Here is a 23,507-nt window from a genome sequence, read left to right as displayed (position 1 = left end):
ACTTTCAATTTATATTAGGAATGGAAAAAAATCAAGCCTCAGAGCACCAGCTGAAGTTTTTGTGTATATATATATATATATATATATATATATATATATATATATATATATAATGTATATATATGTATATATAGCATATAGATATAGCTTTACAACAATAAGAGTTAAGTCTCTAGATCATTTTCAATTGAACAGCAACTAAACTAGTAGGGAGTGACTTTCAATTTCCACTAATCTGAAGTGGATTTTAAGTTGTATTTTAGAATACAACTTCCAACTTTTTGGAACCCTATATCAATCTTCATGCTTTTTCAAAAAACAATACCCTTTTGGTTTCACTGACTACTGGATTTCTGGTATCTAGGCCAATTCCCTCATTTTACAAATTAGGAAACTGAGGACTAGAAAAATGAATGTACTTGCCCAAGATCATACAGTTAGAGCTAAGAATAGAAACAAGGTATCCCAGACTCCGTCTACTTGACACTATTCTGTCTCTTCTGAATGATACAGAACTAGATTCTACCTCCTGTTGTGCTTGAGTATTTCTGTGATCCAGGTCTAAAGCTTTTTGGAAGCAGCGACAGGCAGCCATAGCATTCCCCAGAGAAAGGTGACATTTGCCTTCTCGTAGATGACCCTAGAGGAAGAAGAGAGATAATTAAGAAAAGAGAAAGGGATAAAATATTGATCAGTCAGGCAGAAGTTGAAGACAAAGGCAAAATACCCTCAACCCAAGCAATCCCAGCCTTCCCCCAAATGGGCCAATCACATACCCGGACAAAAGAGTCATCCAGCCTCACTGACTGCTGGGCATCTCCCAATGCTTCCCGGAACCTCCCCAGCATCATCAATGTGGCAGCTCGATTACCATAATAGCTAGCATTTTTAGGGCACATATCTAAAGGGAGGATGGAATATAAAACATGGTAAATCATGGATCAGTTTCTGAAGTTCAGAGGCCTCCACTACTCAGGACTGATTTTTGCTTCCTGTCAAACCAAAATGCAATGCAGATAAAATCTTTTGACCATCCATGTTAATGGCCAAAAGTCATGACACAACCAGGGCAAAATAAAAGTTGAGTAACTGAAAAAAATCTGTTTGACAGGAGAACATGATTTTTTTTTTAAATGGGAACTAATTTGCCCTCCTATTTTTATATTGCAGTGTGGGGGGATTACCCTCTTCCAGGACCTTTTTGAGTGAATATTAACATAATTTGTGCTCTCCAAGTATCCACTGAGGGCTAGAGTCTCAGTAATATGTTGAATAAGAAAGAAGTGCTAATAGGAGATTGAAAATTTGTTGGCAATAGGCTATATAGAGCTGAGAGTTGACAGTATTCACAAAAATATTTTCCAGGTTAGAAATAAACTGGCATTTGTCAGAGATGCTTTAGAAAAAAACCCACTCCCCATCCCCATTCCCTTCCAATATCAGTGGCTCATGAACCTCTAACATTTCATTGGGGCCAAGATCAAAGAATCAGCTGCCAGGGTACTGATCTTTTCTGAACTCTCAACTCAAAGACCTCACAAAATAACATAATCAATGCACAAAAAAAAAATGCTGTGGCCATATTAGTTATTTTACCACTATTTACACTACCCCCCACCCCCATCCTGAACTTGTAGGAACCAAATTCATTCTTTCTCACCTATGGCTTTTGTATAATAGTTATAAGCTTCATTGTAGTCTTTCTTGGCATAGTATGCATTTCCTTGTTCTTTGAAAGATTCTGCTTCCCTGAAATGGAAAAGGAGGGAAAATGATGGAGAATTAGAACCATACCAAGAGTCTGACCTTTGTGATCCAGAAAGGCTATAATAAAATAGTCCCCAGGCACAAAGAGGCAAAAACTGGTACAAGACCTGAAAGATTTCTCCTGAGAGGCTATAGAGTACGTGGGCTATGGTATACTTCAAGCTAAATTAAGTAATTCTTTTCCTTCTCTTATCCTGGAAGGCTTCGGCATTCTCATAAAATCCTATTTCCTTGGATTAGATAAATTTAGAAATTCCCCTCAGCAAGAGAATGTTGGCATTTATGCCTTTCTATTCCCAATGAGTCAAAACTGCTCTCCCTTTAAGATGCTTTTAAAAAAAATTAATTAGTTGATTTCCAAATTCAACTTTAGGTACATAGAATTTTCAGTATGAATATTTGTGGAATTTTACTAAATTTCCCTTTTAATTTCACTCTTTGGTTGAAGGTCAGTAAAGTAACAAAGGGATTCTCTTTTAACCAAACGTAACTGGGTTATGTATCAGTGGAAGTACAAATGGAGCTGGGGAAACAGCAAACATTTATTAAACATCAACTATGTATGTGTATCTGGGCAGAGGAGATGGGAGGGTCATATAAAAAGCCAAGAAATTCTGGTCCTTTAAAATGCTTATAATTTAAATGGTGAAGTAAACTTACAAACCAATCAAACCATTCCTCCCCTCCTTCACTTTTAAGATATCCCAATAATCCCTTCAAAGGACCCTGAGCTATTAGACACCCAAAATTTCATGGGTTTACTTGAAATTAACTAATTGCAAGATAGTATAGATTTTTTTAGTTGGCGGAGGTAGGACAGGTCTATGATCAGGTGTTCTACCTAGAGTTTATATACTAGTTTGTAAATTTCCATACAAACTAAAGTAAATGCTTACTCTAAGCAGAAACACTAAGTACCATGAAAGTTCAAAGATCAAATGAATTATGGCTAAAGATCAAATGAATTATGGCTATTTGTTGGGAAGCATCAAATAGTAGTCACCATCTTTACAATGCTGGCAAGGGCCTAACATGAAAAAGGTGATAGAAAAGAAAGCCTGAACTGTTCCATGTACAAAATTTTCCTCCAGTAGGTGATAAAGTACCTAATATCACAATGCCCAAATAAGTGAGGATTCTGAATACTGACTATAATAGCTAAGATTTCAGTTTCAAAAAGAGCTATAATACTTAGACTAAAGATGCAGGACAAAAGAACACAAATTAACATTTCAAGATTTTTGGGGGGGAAGGGTTGGACAATTTCAGAAGCAAATCAATAACACACTTACACAGGAAACAAATTCCGAAGTAGTTATTTTAACTAATGGGAGAGAAATTTGGCAGAGAATGAGAACCAAAGACTACCTAATCAATAGGAACAAAACTCAAAGAAGCAACACACAGACATACATACACACAGGCTCAGATAGACACAGACACAAACAGGGGCAGGGACACGGACACTCCCTTCCCATGCCCCTTTAGAGTTTTTTTCTGCTCTTTTGAGAACTATTCCCACAGCAAATGCTGAGTCTAGGATGGGCTTTTCTGAGATAAAACTCAAAAAGGCCCCTACACTACAAAATACCATTATATCTAATGTTAAGAAGAGAACATAGAATACTATAGGTGAGGTAGGGTGGAGGATTAATTTGGTGAAAATTAGACAAAACTATGTATCATATTGAGTCAAATACCAATTAAGAGTTCTATTATAGTGTTTCCATTCAGTATCACGTTTGATCTCCATAAGAATCCTGTGAGATAAGTACTTGTACTATCCTCATTTTTCAAAGGAAAACTGAAGTTCATAAAAGTTCATCGATTTGTCCAAGGTTTAAAAAGGGGTTGAAACCAGATACTATTTCCATTAAAAAAGGAACTTGAGTAAAGAAGACAAAGACTCAATCTTAATTCAATAATTTTTTTCCCTGACAAAATAAGCAGAGCATATGTCAGGAATGCTCTATATTAATATGGTTGTTTCTCTTTAAAATGCAAGATCTAGTGAACTGGTCTTACCTCCCCCGGGGAAATGCATGTCATTTTAGTAAATGGTGAGTAGATTCCATTCTAGAACAAAGCGAGTAATGTGGAGTCAGCCCACAGCAGAAAGAACAAGAGGAATTCTGTTGTGACAAGTTAACATGTTTTTAACCCCACTCTCAACAGTTCGGCCACAATTAGCCATTCCCACACAACTGCCTCATGAAATAGAATTGTTTTCCCTGAAATGTTTTTGGTTAACAGCTGCCCAAACAACAAGCACTTGGTACTTTTATACCAAATGATTATCATTATTTTCTTCCATGTTGTTCCCCAAATAATCTTTCATTTTTACTTTTCCCACCAAATATATATTCAGCTTTAACTTGACCTGGCATCACAAGAGAGAAGTACATCTTCTGAATCCAGCATGGCAGTACCAATAAGATCTTTATAATGCTATGCTGGGAACTATTCAAAGACCAAATCCATTCAAGTATGATGAAAGAGACCAGAAAGGTTATTTTTAAAATTATTTTTAATTCTGAAATTAGTGGACACCAAAACAAAACAACATTTCCGTATGTTAAAAAGAACAGAAAGAACACTGACTCTGAAAATGCTCTATTAGTTTGATTTTTTTTAAAAAATTAAATAAAAATTCAACATGTTATCATCCTCCTCCTCCTTCTCTGTGTTTTCCTCCTGAACTTCCTTCTGTTCTTTTATGTGCATTTAAAAAAGTTATTTCAATGACTCTTTTGGGGTAAGTCTATTGGCTAGCTACTTTCTCCACTTTGAATAACTCTCCTCCCTAAACGAAAAACAAATTATGACAAATAAGCATACTGAAGCAAAAAAAAAAAATTCCACATTTTTGCCAGGTCCCAAAACATGCCTCTAATTCTGTACACTGAGTCCAACACCCTTCTGTCAGGAGATGGACAACCACCCTTCCTCAACAGTTTGTTAGTTGCTTGGTTAGTTGCTGATGCATTGGATCAATGCACTGAAATCTTTAAAAGTTGTTTTTCTTTACAGTGTTAACAACTGTATAAACTGTTCTGAATCTGCAAACTTCACTCAGCATCAGTTCATACATATTTCTCTGAAACCATATGTCATCATTTCTTTTGGCACAATAATATTCCATTATGTTTGTCTATCACAATTTGTTTACTCATTTCCCAATCAATCAACATAAACCTTTGTTTACAGTTTTATATTACAAGAAAAAAGTGCTTCTTAAAATATTTCCCTTCTTTGATTTCTTTGGGAGTATAGGCCTAATAGTGATATTCCTGGGTTAAAGGGTCTTTGGGTTAAAGATTTCCAAACTGATATCCAGAATGATCAAATCAATTGATTCAAAATGAATTTTTATAACCATCCTATTTTTAAAATTTTATTAATGTCTTTTTTATCAATCATTTTTAGATCCAATTCCCTTCTTCCAGTTAACCTTCCAACAAAGAACAGTTATGTAAAATTGATTATACTTGACTGTATTTCCAATTAGAGTAGAGTAGTTTCATATATCTTCTTTCCTTTGGTTATCTTAATAGTTCAGTTTTATCTAAATACTAAGATTTACAATATACTTTCCTTAACAATGCTATGAAGTAAGGTGGCATAAGTATTCTGTCCATTTTACAGATAAAGAAACTGAAGCTCAGAAAGGTAAACAGATTATTTCAAATGCTGGCTTTGACAACAGAGCCCCCCCCCATTTAATCATTTTATTAACAAGGTCAGCAGGTTATTAATAAAAGAATTTGGCCATGTCAGACTAAAGACTAATAATGACAAATCTCCTCTGACAACAAATTTGGCCCAATATTTCTGAGATATATTTGCTTGCCTAAAGTTACACAGCTATGCAGTAACAGGCAGAACTACAACTCCAATCTCCTGATTTCTTAATTCTATGCTCCAATGGATCCTAGTTCTTAAAGAAAGCATCTTTTTCAACAACATAAATTATTTCAGGTGGAATGTAAACAAGGGGAATGACTAAATAAGGCTTTGGTGATCATTAGAGAGAGACAGAGCTTCAAAGTTAAGTTACCTAAGTAGGTCAAAAATCTATCTACCTCCAGAGTTCCTAATCTAATACCCATCAGTGAATAATTTAATTCAGAGCTGCTGTCCTCTTTATTGTTTATGACTAAGAAGATAAATCAATGGTTTGGCACTAGGAGAGATTAGCAGGCACCACAAGAGTTCCTTTGGGGCCTGATTTACTTCTTAACCAAGAAAGATCAAAAGGCCATACCCCACAATTTAATAATCAAAGGTTACAGTTTTTTTTAAAGACCACCTGAAAACATTTGATTTGTGACTTACAACTTTTCTGTGTATTATGTCTCTAACATGAACAAATGCTGCTTATTCTTAGAAAACATACCTTACTTTAGATTTTAAAAATTTTCAATAAATGGAGATTTCCCTCCACTAACTGTTTGCTGAAATTCCTCTTCCAAAAATCAAAACTTCACTGATGTGCAAAATCTCAAGGCAAACTGCAAACTACAACTGGACCAAAAGCCCAGAGGTTATTTCCAGGCAGTGTTTGATTATCAAGAAACAACTGGGAGGGGCAGCTAGGTGGCGCAGTGGATAAAGCACCGGCCCTGGAGTCAGTAGTACCTGGGTTCAAATCCGGTCTCAAACACTTAATAATTACCTAGCTGTGTGGCCTTGGGCAAGCCACTTAATCCCATTGCCTTACAAAAACCTTTAAAAAAAGTAACTAAAGATAACGAAAACTCAGCTAGATCCAAGTTAAGATACACAAGTTTAGATTTGATTCCTTGATCTTTGCTATATACATTTCATCATTTTTAATGTTCCTTTCTTCCTGCCTCCAAATATGAGAATGCCTAAATGACCAGTTTTCACATCATTTTTTCACATTCTTTTGTGAAGAGACTTTGAACAGAGTTAAAGAACAAACATTTCAATCCAAAGCACTGCCATTCTAGTTTAGCCAATCACTGCCCTAGGATTCCCCAAATCTAAGACATTAAAGGAGATTTAATTAACATTGATCATTTATAGTTTATTAAGTATTTAAGAGAAGAATTGGATAACTATCCTTTTTACTACTATATACTATTAAGTAACATAAGAAATAGTCCATTATTTAAAAAAAAAACATCTACAGACCTAGAGTCAGAGATAAATTGCCTACAAGTGGCTAAAAAGACAGCAACCTCTGTGTTTTGTCCCTTTAGTATTTCTTCAATATCTGCATTAGAATATCTCTTTGAGAAGACAATGGCTTACTAAAGAACCACAGTTTTAGAGAGTAGAGTAACTGCTGTTGAATTGTGCAGAAAATAGCCAGAAGTTGGAATGCCTTTCTTATACATCCTCCAAGCTGCTACAAACCCCCAAACTAAGTCAACCTCAAATGCTGAAATCAAACTAGTGCTGATTTTGTATTTACAACTGAGGTAGATTAAATACACAGAAAAAAAAATCCTTGGTTCACATTACAATATACCCTAAGTTACAGCTACCAAATATTTCATTTTCTTTAAAATACTTCCAACGTTAGCATGTTTCAATTAATTCTTTGCACAGGTCAACTATCTATTACCACTTAGAGAGCCATCTGGCAATTCTAATCAGTTATCATTAATGCAGGAGCCTTCATTTAATAGATTTGCTAACACTGCTGGGAAGTATTCCTGAAATACTGAAGTTAATTTATATTTTACAAAGTATTATCCACAGGATAACTGTGAGGTAGGTACCATGAATAATATCCTTCCTTCTCTTAATTACAGCCTTTTCTTGTATATAGCTTGTTTATACATATTGTTTGCTGGTTATCTGCCCCATTAGATTGTGAGCTCCTAGAGATTGGGGACTGTCTTTGCCTTTTTTCTCTCTCAAGCAATTAGCTCAATGCCCGGAATATTGTGGGTATTTAATGTTTATTATCAGGTAGCACAGTAGGGCACCTATTCTGGAGGCAGGAGGAATTCAAATCTGGCTTCAGACACTTACTAGTTGTGTGATCTTGGGTCAGTCACTTAGCCCTGATTGCCACAAATCTAGAGCCATCTCCCAATTGTCCTGATCTTTATCTGACTACTTGGTCCCAGATGGCTCTGGAGAATGTGAGGCTGATGACACAGCCCAGCAGTTGCCTCACTCAACATCACCTACCTGATGTCATAGTCTTCTTCAAGAACAAAGGACAAACAACAACTATCATAATGCCCATTTTGGAGATGAGTAACTGAACCTCAAGACAGGTCAAAGTGCAGTGAAAATTCACAAAGCTAATAAACCAGAAACCAAATGTGATTAATCACTGTACTTTTTGTAGGTTGTTAAAGAACCTGAATTATTTTTATTTTTCCAACCTAAGATTTATTCTATTCTGGTGCCCTAAAAATAATAGGGCAACTTCAATTTCTTTTCTGGAACCACAATGCTGACTTTTTCTTTTAGGTGTTTAGAAAAAAGACAACACTCTCTTTATTCCAAGACATTGGTTTTAATAATATATTAAAAAGTTCATCTCTTCTGGTATCATTAATAATTGTTCCAATTAGAACAGATGTGAAGGACTGAATGAGGTCATTTTGCATTTTTTAATCACTGATATATCTCCCTCACTGCTACTTGAGAGGCTAAGGGGAAAAAAAAAAGCTTGGCTGAAAAAAAAAATAACCCTAAGTGGTGTTCTTTGTTGGGATAGCATGATGTTTTCAGAGTTTTTTTCTTACTTAGATAATGTTAAAAGAGTAGCAAGGAAGTTAATAAAAATGCATCTTTCCTCAACCAACAACTGTCTTTTAATAAGAACAGTATAAATAAGGGAAAGATAATAATGACAATGAAGACAATAATGATTGGAGAGGTGTTTTATATACTCCTACTTTCATAAATAACACTTCCAAAGAGCCATATCATTTTATAACCCTTAAATGTTCCTTTTTTCAGTCATATTTACTATGTTACTTCTCCTGATTAACAAAATTCTCACATCCATCAAAATTCATGGGATCCTAAATGATATCAAAGTAAAAATTTTTATTCCATATTCCATGTCTTCTGTTCCCAAAGGCTCTGTAGGGAGGTTGTTGTTCCTCTGTGCCTCACAAGAGAGTGGAGCAGAGACTAGAAATCTGCATTCTGATCTAAAGCATTATCACTGATTTACATCTTACCATTATTATGTCATATTTCTGTCACAATTTCTTGGCCTTTCATAAATCTAGAAGAGTCATACCAGTGAATCTGAAGGTGCTAAGAGTCATTGGAGATTTTAAATAACTTAGGCCCCTGAAGATGTCTGAGACATATAAAATACAAAAATTCCAGACAGGATAGATGGTTAGGGAGAAAAGAAATGAGAAAGGGAAACTATCCTAGTGTTTTGACATCAGTCACAATAATTAGAAAGGGTATTTCTGTGTGTAGGAAAGTAGGGAAGTGGTCATTGAGCAAGACCCTCCAACCTCTCACTAAAATTAATCAACTGATTGTTTTTCTCAGTCTCAGTAGAGCTCATAAGAAAAAGGAACCAATATTTCAAACAAAAGGAGCTAGGGACAGATCACATTAGGCAGCAGCACTCCCTACTGTTTGTGGAAAGCAGAAGCACCTACTGCAAATTTCTCAACAGTTTCAGTTCAGCTGATTAAAATAAAAGCAAACTGGTTTCTTTATACCCAGTTTCTGAAGAAGCCCTACTGATACACATGAAGCCAGGTGTAATACATCAACTGAGAATTCTAACATTTTTAATTAAAGAGACATCTTGAGGGGGAGAGGCAGACCACAGGCTCAAGAAGGAATGAGGGCAAGGGCCTGTCTGTGATACTACCTGGAGTGCATGTGAAGACAACTTTCGGTTAATTTCACCAACTTTTCTCAACATGAAGGCATAAACACACTGCTTCAGAGTGATTTTCCTAAGAATCAATGACTTTCCAAATAGGCCAGAAAAATTCACTGAGATTCAAAACACCACATCCATGGTTCAGTCTCACCCAGAATCAGGATAAGTTAAACGCTTTCTGAGAAAAAGGAAGACGTGAAAGACAGACACAGGAGAAACTGAACCCGCAGAAGCTGATGATGGGTCAGAACGGGGCCAATGACCCAAAAGTTCAAGATGGTGGTCTCCCTTTCCCATGTTTTTCTCACATCTAAGTATGCTATCAATAGGATCATGAGGGTCAGTTACCCTCTTTCCAGTTATCCTGGAAGAAAATGAATTTCAACTCCCAGAATTCTGTTAGAATCAGACCACCAAAAACCAAAGTACCCCTCATTGAGTCATGGCTCTCATAAACCATCCAGAAACCCCATTATGGTGTGGTGAACTAGGAAAGAAAAAACAAAACATTTTGACCTCGTTAAGGTAGAAAAGATATCATCCAGAAAATGACATGGCCAATGGAAAAACCTACACGGGTCAATAGTCTCACAGTCTCTGAACCTGTCTCTTTTTGTTTAGACTCTTATAATTTAAAAGAATACCTGGAATGACCTCTAAGTAACTTCCACATCATTCAGCACTGGAGAGGGGGGCCAAACATTAGGAGGACAAAGGAGAAATATGCTCTCAGAGATACCCTGCACCAAGCAACAGGGTCACTGGGCAGCTGACCATTATTCTCCAAACCCAAGTCCAGGAACAGGAAAACCAGCTGGCTCCCCAAGTGCCCAGTACTCAGATCTACTTTTAAAAAAAACGGTCCTTCTATGAATAAACTGGTTTCTGATTGGTCAGAACACACAATAGGGTTGAGCTTTAAGCCAATCAGAGTGTTGGTGGTTGGGAATGGACTGAGCAACTGCCGGTCAACTGGCCCACAATTCATCAAAAATTACTTGACTTATCCTATGTGTGGGTCTATGAACTAAGGTGAATATGGAAAGAAGGAAGGGTAAGACCTTCAGTTGTGTTCTATTTTTTTTATTCTAATCATTTTCAGCAATTCTGGAACTTTATTTGTTTGTTTTTTTTTTTTTTTTAGATTTTTGCAAGGCAAATGGGGTTAAGTGGCTTGCCCAAGGCCACACAGCTAGGTCATTATTAAGTGTCTGAGATCGGATTTGAACCCAGGTCCTCCTGACTCCAAGGCCGGTGCTTTATCCACTATGCCACCTAGCCGCCCCTATTCTGGAACTTTAGGTATGTTCAAATAATTTGTAGCTATTCAGGGTTCAGGACTCCTAACTCTAATCCCTCCCACAAACTTCACTGATGTTCCTTTTAGTTCTTATTATCTTTAGTCTCAGTGTCACTAACAAACAAATAGAAGTGGAATCTGGGAATACTCTTCATAAATATATATATATGGAAATACATAACCTCCCTCGGGAGACTGGGGGAGGTTATATTCCATGTCCTATTTGAAATGGGCACGAGAAACCCTATAGCAATAAATTGAACAGGAGCAATATCTTTTTACATATGTAGGTGTATATGATATGTAAAATATGTGTGCATATGCATACATCTACATTATAGATTTCTTTTCTCTTATGCCTGCCTTTGAAGCAGTTAAATGATTTATTTGCTCGAAATGAGATGAAGTCATAGTAGGATGATAACAGGCTTAGTGAAAAAAATCTAGTTATCACAACTCTTAAGCATATAACTAATCAGATCAGACAGCATCATAGATTGTCAATTAGAAGGGACACTAGGGGGCCTGTAGGTCCAACCCCCATCATTTTACAGCTGAAGAAGCTAGCTGAGTGACCATAGGCTTTCAGCTATGTGTAAACAAGAATCTATTCTTATAACGTTAAACAACAGAAAGCCCAAATTTACCTTTATAATAGATGCTTGTTTTTTTGTTTTTAGGTTTTTGCAAGGCAAATGGCGTTAAGTGGATTGCCCAAGGCCACACAGCTAGGTGTAATAATAGATGCATAAGAGACATCAAACAACAGCTATAGGCTGCTTTATCAGAGTGGTAATCCACTCAAGCAATCACACAGATAATACTTGGATTCTATAAGGAAATGTGACTAAGAGCATAAACCATTGGAATTGTAAACTATATAAATTTTTTAATTCCTTATAGGATGAGGCTCTTCTAAAGGTCAAGAGGAACCAAAAATGTTTCAGCACAGAATCTTGGTCCATTCTAAAGAAGACTGGTCTTTAGGACTAAAATAGCTTTCAATTTCAATTTCATCAAGAAGACAACACTGCAAAGGAACAGAACACAAAATTGTTTCATTTTTCAATGAAGATACCAGGCTAAGAAAATGGAATCTTCTGCCCATTTTAAACATGCCAACTACTGATGCCTAGACACTAGAGAGCTCTAGAAAACTCTTCTTACTTTGCCCCCTGCTGGGACAGTGACCATTTTTCAGCAGCAGCGGCAGCTGCTATAGCAATGGCCTTGGAAGTGGAGCAGCAGTGGCAGGTGGCAATGATGAAAAAGATAAAACTCCTTAAATGAAAGAAGTGACTGGTCCCTGTAGACATACAAAGCACATTCATAGACAAATAGTCTCACTAAATCAGACCAAGGGAAATAAAGTAGGTTATTTCCTACTCTGTTCCCAGGTGAACTGACACTGGACCTAGAATCAAAAGGATCAAGAGCCTTTCCAAGAAAAAGTGAGTTTCTAAAGGTCAGTCCTTGCCCTCCAATTAGGACAAATGAGATACCAGTGCCTGAAAGTAGCCCCTCCCCCCCACTTGCATGGCTACAAAGATAACCTAAAATGTCAAGCTCTTCCATTTTACACTTCAATTTTCAGCACTCAATCTCAAAACTTAAAAGCTCTTCCACTGATTTGATTAGATTTAATTATACTAATAAAGATTTGGCTGTCTTTCAGTTCACCTAAATCAGCCTACAGCTAGGAGACTGTTGCTTTCCGTGTTGCAGTTCCTCAGTATGGATAAAATTTGTTCTATTTTTTTAACTGCTTAGAGGACAAATTTTTACATCAACACCAAGAGCCTGAGGCAGGTCTCTGTAGGTCCTTTTCAACTATGGGAACAAGAGTTATGAAAACTGTTTCTTTTAAAGATTATGTCAGAAGAGTTAATGTTTCAGAAAACACCCAATAAAGGAAGAAGTCAGAATAAGGAATAGAGTGCTGGACTGGAAGTCAAAGGACTCGGTATCAGAGATTTAAATAGAAATTGTTTCCAACTCTGGATAAATCCCTTCCCTACTCATAGCCTCAGTTCCTTCATCAGTCATATCATATAGTCTGAATTAGGCTAAAATAAAATGCGGATGCTCCTGCGTCTCCCACCACATCACATCTCAGGGTGTGCATTTTGGCAATGTGTCCTTTGAATCTGAGTGACATTTTTTTGAGGGGATAAAGAGTAAGAGGGCATGCTTGTGGCTAGGGGCTGGATCACACAGGATGGTACCAAGTCCCATCATTCTATTCATCTCCACCCCACAAGCAAGAGGTGGGCAAATGGGGGCTAGGGCTGGGGGGTCACGGAAGGGGGAAAAAGGCAGTTGAAATGAACGGTCATAAAATAGTGGGGAAGAATCTAGGCCTTTCCAGAAAGGGCTCCGCCGGGCTGCAGCGGGCTGGGCCGGTCCTCTTCGGCCAGCCCCGGGTCCCAGGGGCAGCCGGGCCTCCGGCGCGCTGCGCTCGCTCCGGCAGGGGTCTTCCTGGGGCACCGGGCAGGGGCGGGCCGGGCCACGCGGCGCCCCCTCCAGTCGGTGCCCCCGCCAGTCGGTGCCCCCGCCCGGGCCTGCCGGGGCGAGGATGGCATAAGCGCCATCTCAGCGCCAGGCCGGGGGGCGGGCGGCGGCGGCGGCGGGGCTCGCCCAAGGTCACAGCCCGGCGGCGGGGCCCGGCCCACGGAGGGTCCGGGGGCTCCCGGTTCCGGCTCCCTCCCCGGCCCCTCGGGCCCGGGCCCGGAGGCGTCTCGGCTGGGCGCCGCCGGGGGCTGGGGGCTCCCGGCTGCCACGATCGTGGCTCCGCGGCCCCTGGCCCAGCCTCGGGGGGCTCCAGCCCCGCGCGGGGCCCGGGCCCGGCCCGCCTGCGGGAGGGGCCGGCGGCCTCCCCGCCCCGCAGCCGGCGCCCGCGGCCGCCCCTCCCCGGGCTGCAGGCGCCCCCCGTTACCTCCTGGTTTCTTCGTCGTCGAGGAGCTCGGGCTCGGGCTCGGCCGCCGCCGCCGCCATTACCACATCGCACTCCGCGGCCGCCGCCATCTTACCGCCAGGGCCAGGGCGCCGGGCGGGGGGCGGGCGGTGGAGAGCACTTCCGGGCGAGGGAGCGGCGAGCGGCGCCGTGACGGCGGCCGCGGCGCGGCCCGAGGGGCTCTCCGGGGCCCGCCGGGGCTGCCACGGCGGCGCCGGGCCTCGTCTGGGCGCCGCGGCCGGCGTGCTGGCCCACAGGCGACTCCGGCTCATCCGGAACCCGGGCCTGGGAGCGCGCGCGGCGGAGGGGCCCGGCTCGTCTGCGCTGCTCCGGGCCCGGCTTAGGCTGTGGGCGCGGGGGGCCCCGTCGCCATGGCAACGCGGCCGCGTGCTTCTTCCTGGGCACCGAGCCGGCAACTAGGGCACTGCGGCGGCCCCGGGGGCCCGGCGGGCGGCCCTGCCCAGCCAAGCCGGGGGAACGCGGCCCGCGCCTTTCATGCGCGGCGCGGGCCGCTCCCTCATGATGCTCCGGCCTGTTTTACGAGCAGCCTTTCATGTGGGCCGCCCGGGCGTGCTACCTCAGCACTGAGCCGGGGGCCGGCCCCGGGCCCCGCCCCTGCCCCACCATCACCTCGCACCCCCCATCTGTGAGGTCAAGATTTTAAAGTTACAAAAATGGCTCTCTCCCTGCCAATTTACACATCTCTATGCCCAGCTGGTGCTGCCCCTATCCCCCGAACTGTAAGTTACCCCGAGGCCGGGGGTGCCCAGGCTAGGAACTTGTGAGCGGGGATTTGCTTTGTTTTCCTTCCCTCAATAACTGACTGATCCTAGAGGGGCCCGGTGGCCCAACCTCCGGTCGAATTCAGTCAGTGAATTCAGTGTTGAATGAAATCAATCACACCATGTGGTGCAAAGACCAGGGCTGAGTCCTAGTTGTGCTACTAGAATCACTATGGGAGCCTGGCAAAAAAGGTCGGAGTTGGCCACAGTGATCTCTCCAGACCTTTCCGGCTCTAAAATCTAGGATCCTCATAGAATCTCTGATTTAAGTCTCACCTCAGGAGTCATCTCCCACCCAGAAGTTACTGTGTATGTAAGTACCCAGCCCTCCATAGACTAGTGGCAACTCCAGGGCTGGTGGTTCCTTTTTTTTCCTCCACAGTTCCTTGTGGGGGGGATAATAGTAAGTACCCAATGGTAGGTATTTAATAAATTGTATTGAAAGGATGAGTAAGGTGCTACAGACAAATTTTGAATGGGAGAATTAGGGCCCCCCTTCCCCCCTATCCTTGACCTTGAATTGCCAGGGCCACCAGATTGGTATCTGACTCTCATCCTTTTGGTCCAGAGCCCAGAAATTTGCTGATCATCCCTTTTAGGAAAAAAAAGCCCTCCTCAGTTCTAATGGGAAAAGCTCTGGCGGCTCCCCTCCCCCCCCTCCCCCGCGCCATCACAACTGGCCGGACTTCCTCCGGGGCGCCAGAGGGCGCTGTGGCGCTTCTTGGGCTTCCTGGGCTCTCCGGGCCCTCCTGCGCGCGGAGGGCGGGGAGGCGGAGGCGGAGGCCGGAAGCGGAGGCCGGAAGCGGGAAGTTGCCTCTGTCAGCCCCGGCGGCTCCTGCGCTTCGGGACTTTCGCCCTAGGAGACCCCCGCAGTCGGTAGGTGGCCGGGCGGCCGGCCCCGGGCCTGGCTCGCTCCGCGCTGCCCCGCCGTGCTGGGGAGAGGGCGGGCGCGGCTGGCAGCTCCCACCGGCCCCTGCCCGGCTGCCCTCGGCCGGGGGCCGCGGCTCTGCAGGAAGACACTCTAAAAGAGCTCGGGGTCTTCTTTGGCCTCTTTGCCCAGGTTTTCCCCTTTTGGGGGTCTCCCTGGTTCCACAGTGGGATCATGGGCTTAGAGCTGGGAAGTCCCTTAGAAGCCCCCCATTGTCCGGAAAACTCCGGGAGGGTCTGTACTTGCCCCTTATTCTGTGTCGGGCCCTCCTGGGAGGGTCTCCCTCCCCCCGTGGGGGGGGGCCTGTGTCTGCCCTCCCTCTCTCGAGCCGCAGATCTTTCTGGGGTGGGGAGGACTGGCCTTTTGGGGATCTGAGGCCCTATCTGGAGGCTGATCTCTGGTGCTGCCCTGCCCGGCTTCTTTATGGACCTTCCTCTCAATGCTTTTGCTCTTACATGGCTGGTTTGGCAGGCTCTGAGGAGCCAGGTGGAGTGGTTCTCAAGAAAAGCATTCCTCTCTTGGGCAAAACCCTAACCTCTGCCAAGGCTTCAGTCAGTTCAGCCTAGCCGGACCAGCGAGTTGGGGAATCATTTTTTTTTTTTTACGTCAAAAAGAAGACCAAAGCTGAAATATGTCTCTATTATGGCCTTGGGGGTGGTCCTCAACTCTCCACTCATCACCTACAAATTCATCATCCCAGTATTTTGCCGAGTCCTAATCAGTGATTTCTGTGTCAGATACAGAACTTGAGTTCTCAAGACACCCCTCTTCTGATCTGACCCCCCCCCCCCCCCGTTGTGTCTTCTCCTCTTCCCTGTTTTCCATCTCAGTGTAGATCCCTACAGAGGAGGTCTGTCCATGGGGAAAAGCTGCAAAGTGGTTGTGTGTGGCCAGGCATCGGTAGGAAAGACCTCAATCCTAGAACAACTGTTGTATGGTAATCATGTCGTAGGTAAGTGCTGGGATTTGGGAAGGAGGTAAAAGAGAACAATGGGGTCAGGAAGAGGGAGTTAGATCTCTCCAACCCAGGAACCAGTTCCTTGCATCTATGTAGCCATGTATAGACATGTCTGCATGATTCTATATGGAATCTACCATCTAGGTCTGAAGAGAGCCCTAAGACTCGGCAGTTGTAGAGAAGGTACATTGGACTTAAATTGAAAGGACTTTCCTCTCCTGAGAGTTCCCCATTCCAATAAAATCATAGGACCAGCCCCTAGCACTTATTTAATGCCAATATATTAAAATTACTTTTTTTGATCCCCTAATCCTTACCCCTACCCTTTTAAGCAGCCCCCCCCCAAACTATACTTTTTCACCTTTTCTCATACCTAAGTACCTCCAGCTCTGATTCAGCTCTCAGGAAATACTTGGTTTTACTCCTATTATGATCTCTTCCCCTCAAAAAAAATAATAAATTTGTCCCCTTCCAGGTTCTGAAATGATTGAGACCCAGGAAGACATCTATGTGGGTTCAATTGAGACTGACCGAGGGGTAAGGGAGCAGGTGAGATTCTATGATACACGGGGCCTTCGAGATGGGGCAGAACTTCCCAGGCACTGTTTCTCCTGTACAGATGGCTATGTCCTCGTCTATAGCACTAACAGCCGAGAGTCCTTCCAGAGAGTTGAACTGCTCAAGAAGGAGATTGACAAATCAAAAGATAAGAAGGAGGTATGAATCACCCCATCTTACACTTAGCCTCAATCTTCCCTTCAAACTATCTTAGTGGGGGGCATCTAGGTGGTGAAGTGGATAGAGCACCAGCCCTGGAGTCAGGAGTACCTGAGTTCACATCCAGCCTCAGTCACTTAATAATTATCTAGCTGTGTGGCCTTGGGCAAGCCACTTAACCCTATTGCTTTGCAAAAAAAAAAAAACTATCTTAGTGATGACAGTTTTAAGAATACTTGTAACATTGGAAAACTGGGGAACATATTGAGGGGAACTTTGAGAGAGGGGTGTGGAGATTGGGATTGGGGGAGAGAAAATAACAGATAGGGTAAAAATAGAGGCTGAGAATGAAAATATTGGGTAAAAATAGGATGGAGGGAAATTTACAAATAGTAATCATAACTTAATGTGAATGAGATGTTTATAGCAGCTCTTTGTTGCTGGCAAAGAACTGGAAATTGCGGGATCTTCATCAGATTGGTGAATGACTGAATAAGTTTTAGTGTGTGGTTGTGATAGATTATATTGTGATATGAGAAATGATGAGCTCACTGATTTAGAAAACATAGAAAGACATGAAGTGGTGAAGAAGGAACTAAGCAGAACTAAAAAACACTGTATAGTAACAGCAATGTAAAAGAATGATTTTGAGGGATTTTGAGTCATTTTGACTATTATATTATTGTGTGTGGAAATGCTTGTTTTATTCCATAAATTAAAAACAAAATTAGAAAAAGGAAGTAAAGCAAAGCAACACTGCCTCGGAGGAGATCTCAGGGGTTGGTGGAGAAAAAATATGATCATTGGCAATAGTCAAAGGGCCACTTACAGTAGGAGACCAGCACTATTTAATTGAATCTTTATTTGAACCCTCGGAAGACTTTACCAGCTGTTTATCGGGTATCTAGGGCAGTGTTCCCTTAGCCCTCCAAAGGGGAGGAAGACAGTGGGGACAAGTTTCCTATACAAAATTCTCTCTATAAGCCCCTTGCCACCATGGGAAAGTTTTTCACATATGAGCTTCATTGCTTGTCTTGAGGACTTTTCCCTCTTCTCAGTTCAAAAGAGATTAGGGAGTGGCAGAGGGATATCATACTTTAAGATCATTAAACTGGAATTAAGAGCATCAGGGACCTTGTGGTGATTTGTTTAGTCATGTCCTACTTGTGACTCCCTTGGGGGTTTTTTTTGACAGTTACTGGAGTGGTTTGGTATTTTCCAGCTCATTTTACAGATGAGGAATCTGAGGCAAACAGTATTAAGTGACTTGACCAGGGTCATACAGCTAATAAATGTGTCCAAATTTGAACTCAGATCTTCCTGACTTAAGGCCCAGCATTCTAACTACTGTGCCACCTACATGCTCTCATCAGGGAGATCTTACTGATTACCTTACCAAAGATTAGCTGACAGCAGAGAACACAGTTGTGTACAAGGAAAGGACCAGATGGGAAGGGAAGCATAAGGTTGGTCAGAAGGCATCATAGACAACTTCTTAGAACCAATTCAGATGCTCACATAGTAGGGCTGTAAAACAAGGGATAGGACTGCTTGAGACTGGACCAAGTTTTAGAATGGAGGAAAAAAAGAAAAATATCTCAAATTCATCACCCAGACTTTTTTATTACTGTTTTGTTTGTACATTCCCTAGATTTCCTTCTGCTTCCCTAATAGCTATCCTTTATAACAAAAAAGAAAGAGAAAGAGAAAAAAAATCAAACTGATGAATATTTCCAAAGAATCTGATATGGACCCCCACCTCTGCAAAGGAGTTGAGATTTATACCTTCTCCTCTCTGTTCTTTGGGGCCAGGCTTGTCCTTTTTAATTTTATATTCTTGTCATTTACATTGCTGTAGTCATTGTAGTCTATAGCTTTCTTGGCTCTAATTACTTCCCTTTGCATAAGTTCATGTAATTCTTTCTAAGCTTCTCTATATTGATAATGTTTGTCATTTGTCACAGGACAGTAATTTCATGTACCAGTTTGTTTAGCTATTCCCCAATTAATGGGTATTGACTGTTTTTTCAGTCCTATAAACATTTTGATCATCTAGACTGCAAAAGCACAGAGAGATTGGAACATAGGTCATTGGCACATCTGCTCATTAATGCAGTGGATAGAGCACTGGTCTTGGATTCACGAGAATAGGAGTTCGAGTCTGACCTCAGATACTTGCCACAGACTAGCTGTGTGACCTTGGGCAAGTCACTTAACCCTGATTGTCTCACATCTAGGGTCATCTCCAGTCATCCTGATTCATATCTGGCCACTGGACCCAGTTGGCTCTGGAGGAGAAAGTAAGGCTGGTGACTTAGCCCAGCACTCCCCTCACTCAAATCCAATTCTGATGCTCCTCATGACATCATCTCCCTGATTCTTGGTCTTTGAAAATGAAAGACTAAACATTATTATATGCCATTAAGTAGCAATAATAACTAACATTTGTATATGTAAAAGTGCTTTTTGAAAGTTTGTTAACAGTTTTAGACTTATTATCCCCATTTGAAATTGAAGTGGAAAGAGGTTAAGTGACTTTGGATAAAGCAGCTAGTAAAGCTTCTGAAATAAGATTTGAACCCAGGTTTTCTTGACTTCAGATGCTAAATACTACTAGGGTCAACTGTTCCTATATGAGCAGAGTCTTCACTCTGCCCATTTGCCCAATCCCTTCCCAGGTCACCATCGTGGTCCTTGGCAACAAATGTGACCTTCAGGAGCAGCGCCGAGTGGACCCTGATGTGGCCCAGCACTGGGCCAAGGTGGAAAAGGTGAAACTGTGGGAAGTGTCCGTGGCCGACCGCCGCTCTCTCCTTGAGCCCTTTGTCTACTTGGCCAGCAAGATGACTCAGCCCCAGAGCAAGTCAGCCTTCCCACTCAGCCGTAAAAACAAGGGCAGTGGCTCCTTGGATGGCTGAGGCTTTCCCTTCTCTCTCTCTCAACCCCAACCCATCCCAATCCTATACTTTTCCCTCCCCCCTCCCCAACTCCTTGAGGTTTGGGGTAATTGGGGAAATGGGTGGGACAGAGTTAAGATGGGCCTTCCCAAAGTCAGCTTGGCAGAGGGCCACAATGGGAGGCCACTGGGAAATGTCCAGAGTCTCATCTCACTTTATACTGCTTCTCTTCTTTGGAGAGGAGTCCAAATAGTTATTCCACAGCCACTACATCACTCCCCGTACCCCCATACTATTGCTATTGGACTGAAATCCAGTTTGAGAATTGACAGTGCCAGGAGATAGTTCATCGTGGTCCCCTATAAAAGACCCCCAAGAACTCCCGAGTCATGCCCCCTGGAAAAAGTTAACCAAGCAGGGATAGATTGGCATGGGAGGAAGGAAGTCTTCCCTACTTGGGGAGATATCTCCAGTTCACTTGTGTTCTTCCCCTAATAAGAGCCCAAACCATGGGGAAGCAGAAGCTTCTTAATGAGTTATGTTTTCCTCTCTGGCTTTTTCTATTTTTTCCTGCCCAGGGAGTGTGTATAAAGGATCCTCCATGGTGGAGGCGGGGTCTAGTCTCAACTCTCTTCACTTACTACCGAGGTGATTCGGAACAAGGGACATTTCCTTTATGGGCCTCGGCTTCCTCCCCTATAAAGATGAAAGAGTCAAGACTAAGTGATTTCTAAACTCCTTCCTTTTAGACTCCTTGCCTTTCCAGGCCTCTAGTTGTCTTTACCTATTAAAGTGCTCCACTTGACCTTCAGCCAGCAGGGGGCAGGAACACATAGTCCTTGTCAGCTGCTTAGAGCCCCTTAGGGTAGAGATGGGCATTTGTCCAATAAAGCCAACTGCTGCAGACAGGGACCTAGTTTTCTGACCTTCTGACCCTGGGGGATAGATTTTTTTGGCTTCAAGCCCACCCCTTCCCCTTTTGAGTTTTTTTTAATAACAATCTAGACTGCATTTATAACTATCCCTATCTCCCATAATGAAGAATATATATGGCACCTCTCCCTCATGGGGCCTGGTATGACAAAGCAGACCAGTAAAAGCCTCTCTGTGGCTGACGACCCACTTATATGTGTTCATGAATGTATGTCACATTCTATAATGTATTATATCCTCCTTCCAACATCAGGTACCCCTTTCACCTTGGTATGCTTTCAAAGCCTCTTTGTCCATGTCCAGAACACATATACTATCTTTCCCCACGCAGAGGAAGGCAAAACCAGGGGACTTTGTGGGGCAGAGGTTAACACAAATACACCACTAAACTACAGACACTTTTATTTATGAGTTGGACATAATAAAGCCACAATAGCTTGTTATTTAAAAAAAAATACCCCCCCTTCCCTTTTCTTGATCTCTCCCACTGGAAACATCTGAAGAAAAACTAGATAGGTGGAGGATACTGGCCAAGTCCCAGGAGGTAGGACAAGGGGTTATCTTGAAAACAATTGTTAGAAATTTTGGATCAGACTGGGTCCCACTACAATTTTACAGCCTAAGTAAATTTGGAGGATGCTGTGGTCTGGGATACAAAGGAAAAGGAATGGCTTTTCTGAGGGAGAGAGTCTAAAGTGCACTGGAATAGACCGGGGGCGGGGGGGGGGGGTAGAAGGGAGAATAGCTGTTATTTCTATAGTTTTAAAAGATGGAGGGTGGGGGCTGGTACAGAAGGTGCTGAGAAGGTGCAGACATGGGCCAGGCATGCATCCTGGAAGAGAGCAGAGCAGGGCTCTGGCTAAGGGCTAAGTCTAGGACAGGAAGTGGCCTGGCTGATACTGACTGAACTTTTTCATAACAAAGTCATTTTAATCTATAGTTCACCTACCTCATTGCAGCTCAGCATTGGAAATATCCCTCCCTTTTCCCCCACTACAGTCCCCCTCCCTCCAAGTCCACATTCTCCTTAAAGAGAATAATGGCCTAACTCTGTCTTCCCCATCCCCAGCATCCCATTTCTGTGGTCCCCCAAAGAATTATATTCCTAGGGTGGAGAGGTCCTTTTGCTGAAAGGTATCCCCAAAATAAAGGAGCAGAGGTCACAAACTTGTCCCTTACCTTGGGCCATGGAGAAATATACTTGACAAAGCTAAGATGCTAAGAACCAAAGGGTTGGGAACCCTCCGGTCACCCATACTCCAGGGACTGGGGGAGGTAGATAACCAGTTTTGCCTCCCTTCTCCTTCCCTCGAAAAGTGAGAATACCATGGAGCTGGCTTTGGAGATTTTGCAGATCTGTTAACTCCTGGGGCTAAGGAGACCTGGGCTGTTAACTATAGGGCCACCTTAACTGCCAGCTCCAAGTATGGCACCAGATAGTTAGGGAATGGATGATTGATAGACTTGGTTCTTTGCCCCCACAATGGCAGGGGTTAGTTACCTTGTATGAACTGAAAATATTAGGCATAAGTCAGATTTAGAGTTGGAAGAGACCTTGGAGGCCATCTCATCTAACTCTTACGGAGAAGAAGATGCTGACTCCAAAGGTGGGCTTCATCTTCCCCCACCCCCATCAGAGATATTGCCCTATGGCAAGGGTGAACTGGAGGAGAGAGGAAGTGGAACTACTGGGGAGTCAGCTTGAGCCTCCACCAGGGAGAATCAGTAAGGAGCAAAGACAATGGGCCCAGTAGCTGGGCGGACAGCTGCCGCTGGTGATCGAAACAGGGCAGGTCCCAACATCGGAGCCGGGAAAAGAGTGGTAGTGGGAGCTGGGGCTGGCCGGAGAGCCAAGGGCCCTGGAAGAGTGCATACCGCAGCTGTTGGGAGGGGGCTGGGCAGGAATCGGGCCGCCAGGGTCTTGGTAAGTTGCTTCTGCAAGGCCAGTTTAGACTACAGAAAAAGATACAGAGTATTACTGCAAGAAACTACCCACTACCACCTGTTACCCCATTCTTCCTCCCTAGACTGGGCTACATGAAAACATGCTTCCCAACCTCATTTCCCCCTCCCCCATAAACATATGAACCAAACTTTCTTCTCCATCACCTGTCTTCCTGTCTGGGGGTGGAGATGGGAAACTTCAGGAATTAAAAGGAATGAGAAAGGGAATATGGGTGGCTAGGGATTGTTTCTAGGGGACCCTCGCCCAAACATACACCCACCCCCTCACTCCCATGCTCTTATGGCTGATATTCCATCCCACCTGCCGGACATTCCTGGCCACAGCCCAAGACAAAAGGCTAAATTCATCTCTTTTCAGGGCAGGCTCAGGAAAGGGGTTTTTTTTGCCTTCCTGCTGTACTCCTCAAAGTTCGTCTCTAGTTAAGTATTCTCATTGCCATCTCCTAATGTCTCTC

The 23,507-nt window shown here is 43.0% G+C and overlaps 3 protein-coding genes and 1 long non-coding RNA gene across 15 annotated transcripts in view; 2 read left to right on the top strand and 2 right to left on the bottom strand.

The window, feature by feature from the left end:
* DNAJC7 (DnaJ heat shock protein family (Hsp40) member C7) overlaps nt 1-14,433 on the bottom strand; it is a 29,116-nt gene extending 14,683 nt beyond the window's left edge. The window contains exons 1-4 of one of the 3 annotated variants that reach the window (XM_074223894.1): nt 13,855-14,433; nt 1,661-1,749; nt 777-901; nt 527-640 (exon numbers count right to left, since the gene is read on the bottom strand). In XM_074223894.1, the coding sequence (XP_074079995.1) occupies nt 527-640; nt 777-901; nt 1,661-1,749; nt 13,855-14,144 (618 nt within the window). In that variant the 5' untranslated portion in view covers nt 14,145-14,433. Of the gene's footprint in view, nt 1-526; nt 641-776; nt 902-1,660; nt 1,750-7,773; nt 8,084-10,263; nt 10,714-13,854 lie in introns of those variants that run through there. The other 2 variants (XM_074223895.1, XM_074223896.1) reach the window with 2 other exon arrangements.
* Nucleotides 10,566-12,214, top strand: LOC141513758 (uncharacterized). 2 transcript variants are annotated; one of them, XR_012475870.1, is made up of 3 exons: nt 10,566-10,651; nt 10,764-10,921; nt 11,823-12,214. It is a non-coding gene; the product is annotated as an uncharacterized LOC141513758 (long non-coding RNA). The 2 variants fall into 2 exon arrangements; XR_012475871.1 differs by having other exon boundaries at nt 11,600-12,214.
* Nucleotides 14,077-21,797, top strand: NKIRAS2 (NFKB inhibitor interacting Ras like 2). 7 transcript variants are annotated; one of them, XM_074223907.1, is made up of 6 exons: nt 14,077-14,612; nt 16,418-16,534; nt 17,016-17,089; nt 17,160-17,257; nt 19,936-20,028; nt 20,733-20,873. In XM_074223907.1, the coding sequence occupies exons 1-6, from the start codon at nt 14,579-14,581 to the stop codon at nt 20,743-20,745; spliced, it is 429 nt and encodes a 142-aa protein (XP_074080008.1). In that variant the 5' UTR covers nt 14,077-14,578; the 3' UTR covers nt 20,746-20,873. The 7 variants fall into 7 exon arrangements, with proteins under 7 accessions (XP_074080008.1, XP_074080001.1, XP_074080006.1 ...); XM_074223900.1 differs by having other exon boundaries at nt 14,088-14,612; nt 17,016-17,257; nt 20,733-21,797; XM_074223905.1 differs by having other exon boundaries at nt 14,089-14,612; nt 16,413-16,534; nt 17,016-17,257; nt 20,733-21,797.
* The window catches only part of ZNF385C (zinc finger protein 385C), a 54,119-nt gene continuing 49,629 nt past the window's right edge, over nt 19,018-23,507 (bottom strand). Inside the window, exon 7 of one of the 3 annotated variants that reach the window (XM_074223898.1) lies at nt 19,018-23,040. In XM_074223898.1, coding sequence (XP_074079999.1) covers nt 22,810-23,040 — 231 coding nt within the window. In that variant the 3' untranslated portion in view covers nt 19,018-22,809. The remainder of the gene's footprint in view (nt 23,041-23,507) is intronic. The other 2 variants (XM_074223899.1, XM_074223897.1) reach the window with 2 other exon arrangements.

The sequence above is a fragment of the Macrotis lagotis genome, chromosome 2, assembly GCF_037893015.1.
Source record: "Macrotis lagotis isolate mMagLag1 chromosome 2, bilby.v1.9.chrom.fasta, whole genome shotgun sequence".
Lineage (NCBI taxonomy): Eukaryota > Metazoa > Chordata > Mammalia > Peramelemorphia > Peramelidae > Macrotis > Macrotis lagotis.
The sequence above is the reverse complement of the archived record's forward strand: the minus strand, read 5'-3'. Positions and strand labels throughout refer to the sequence as shown.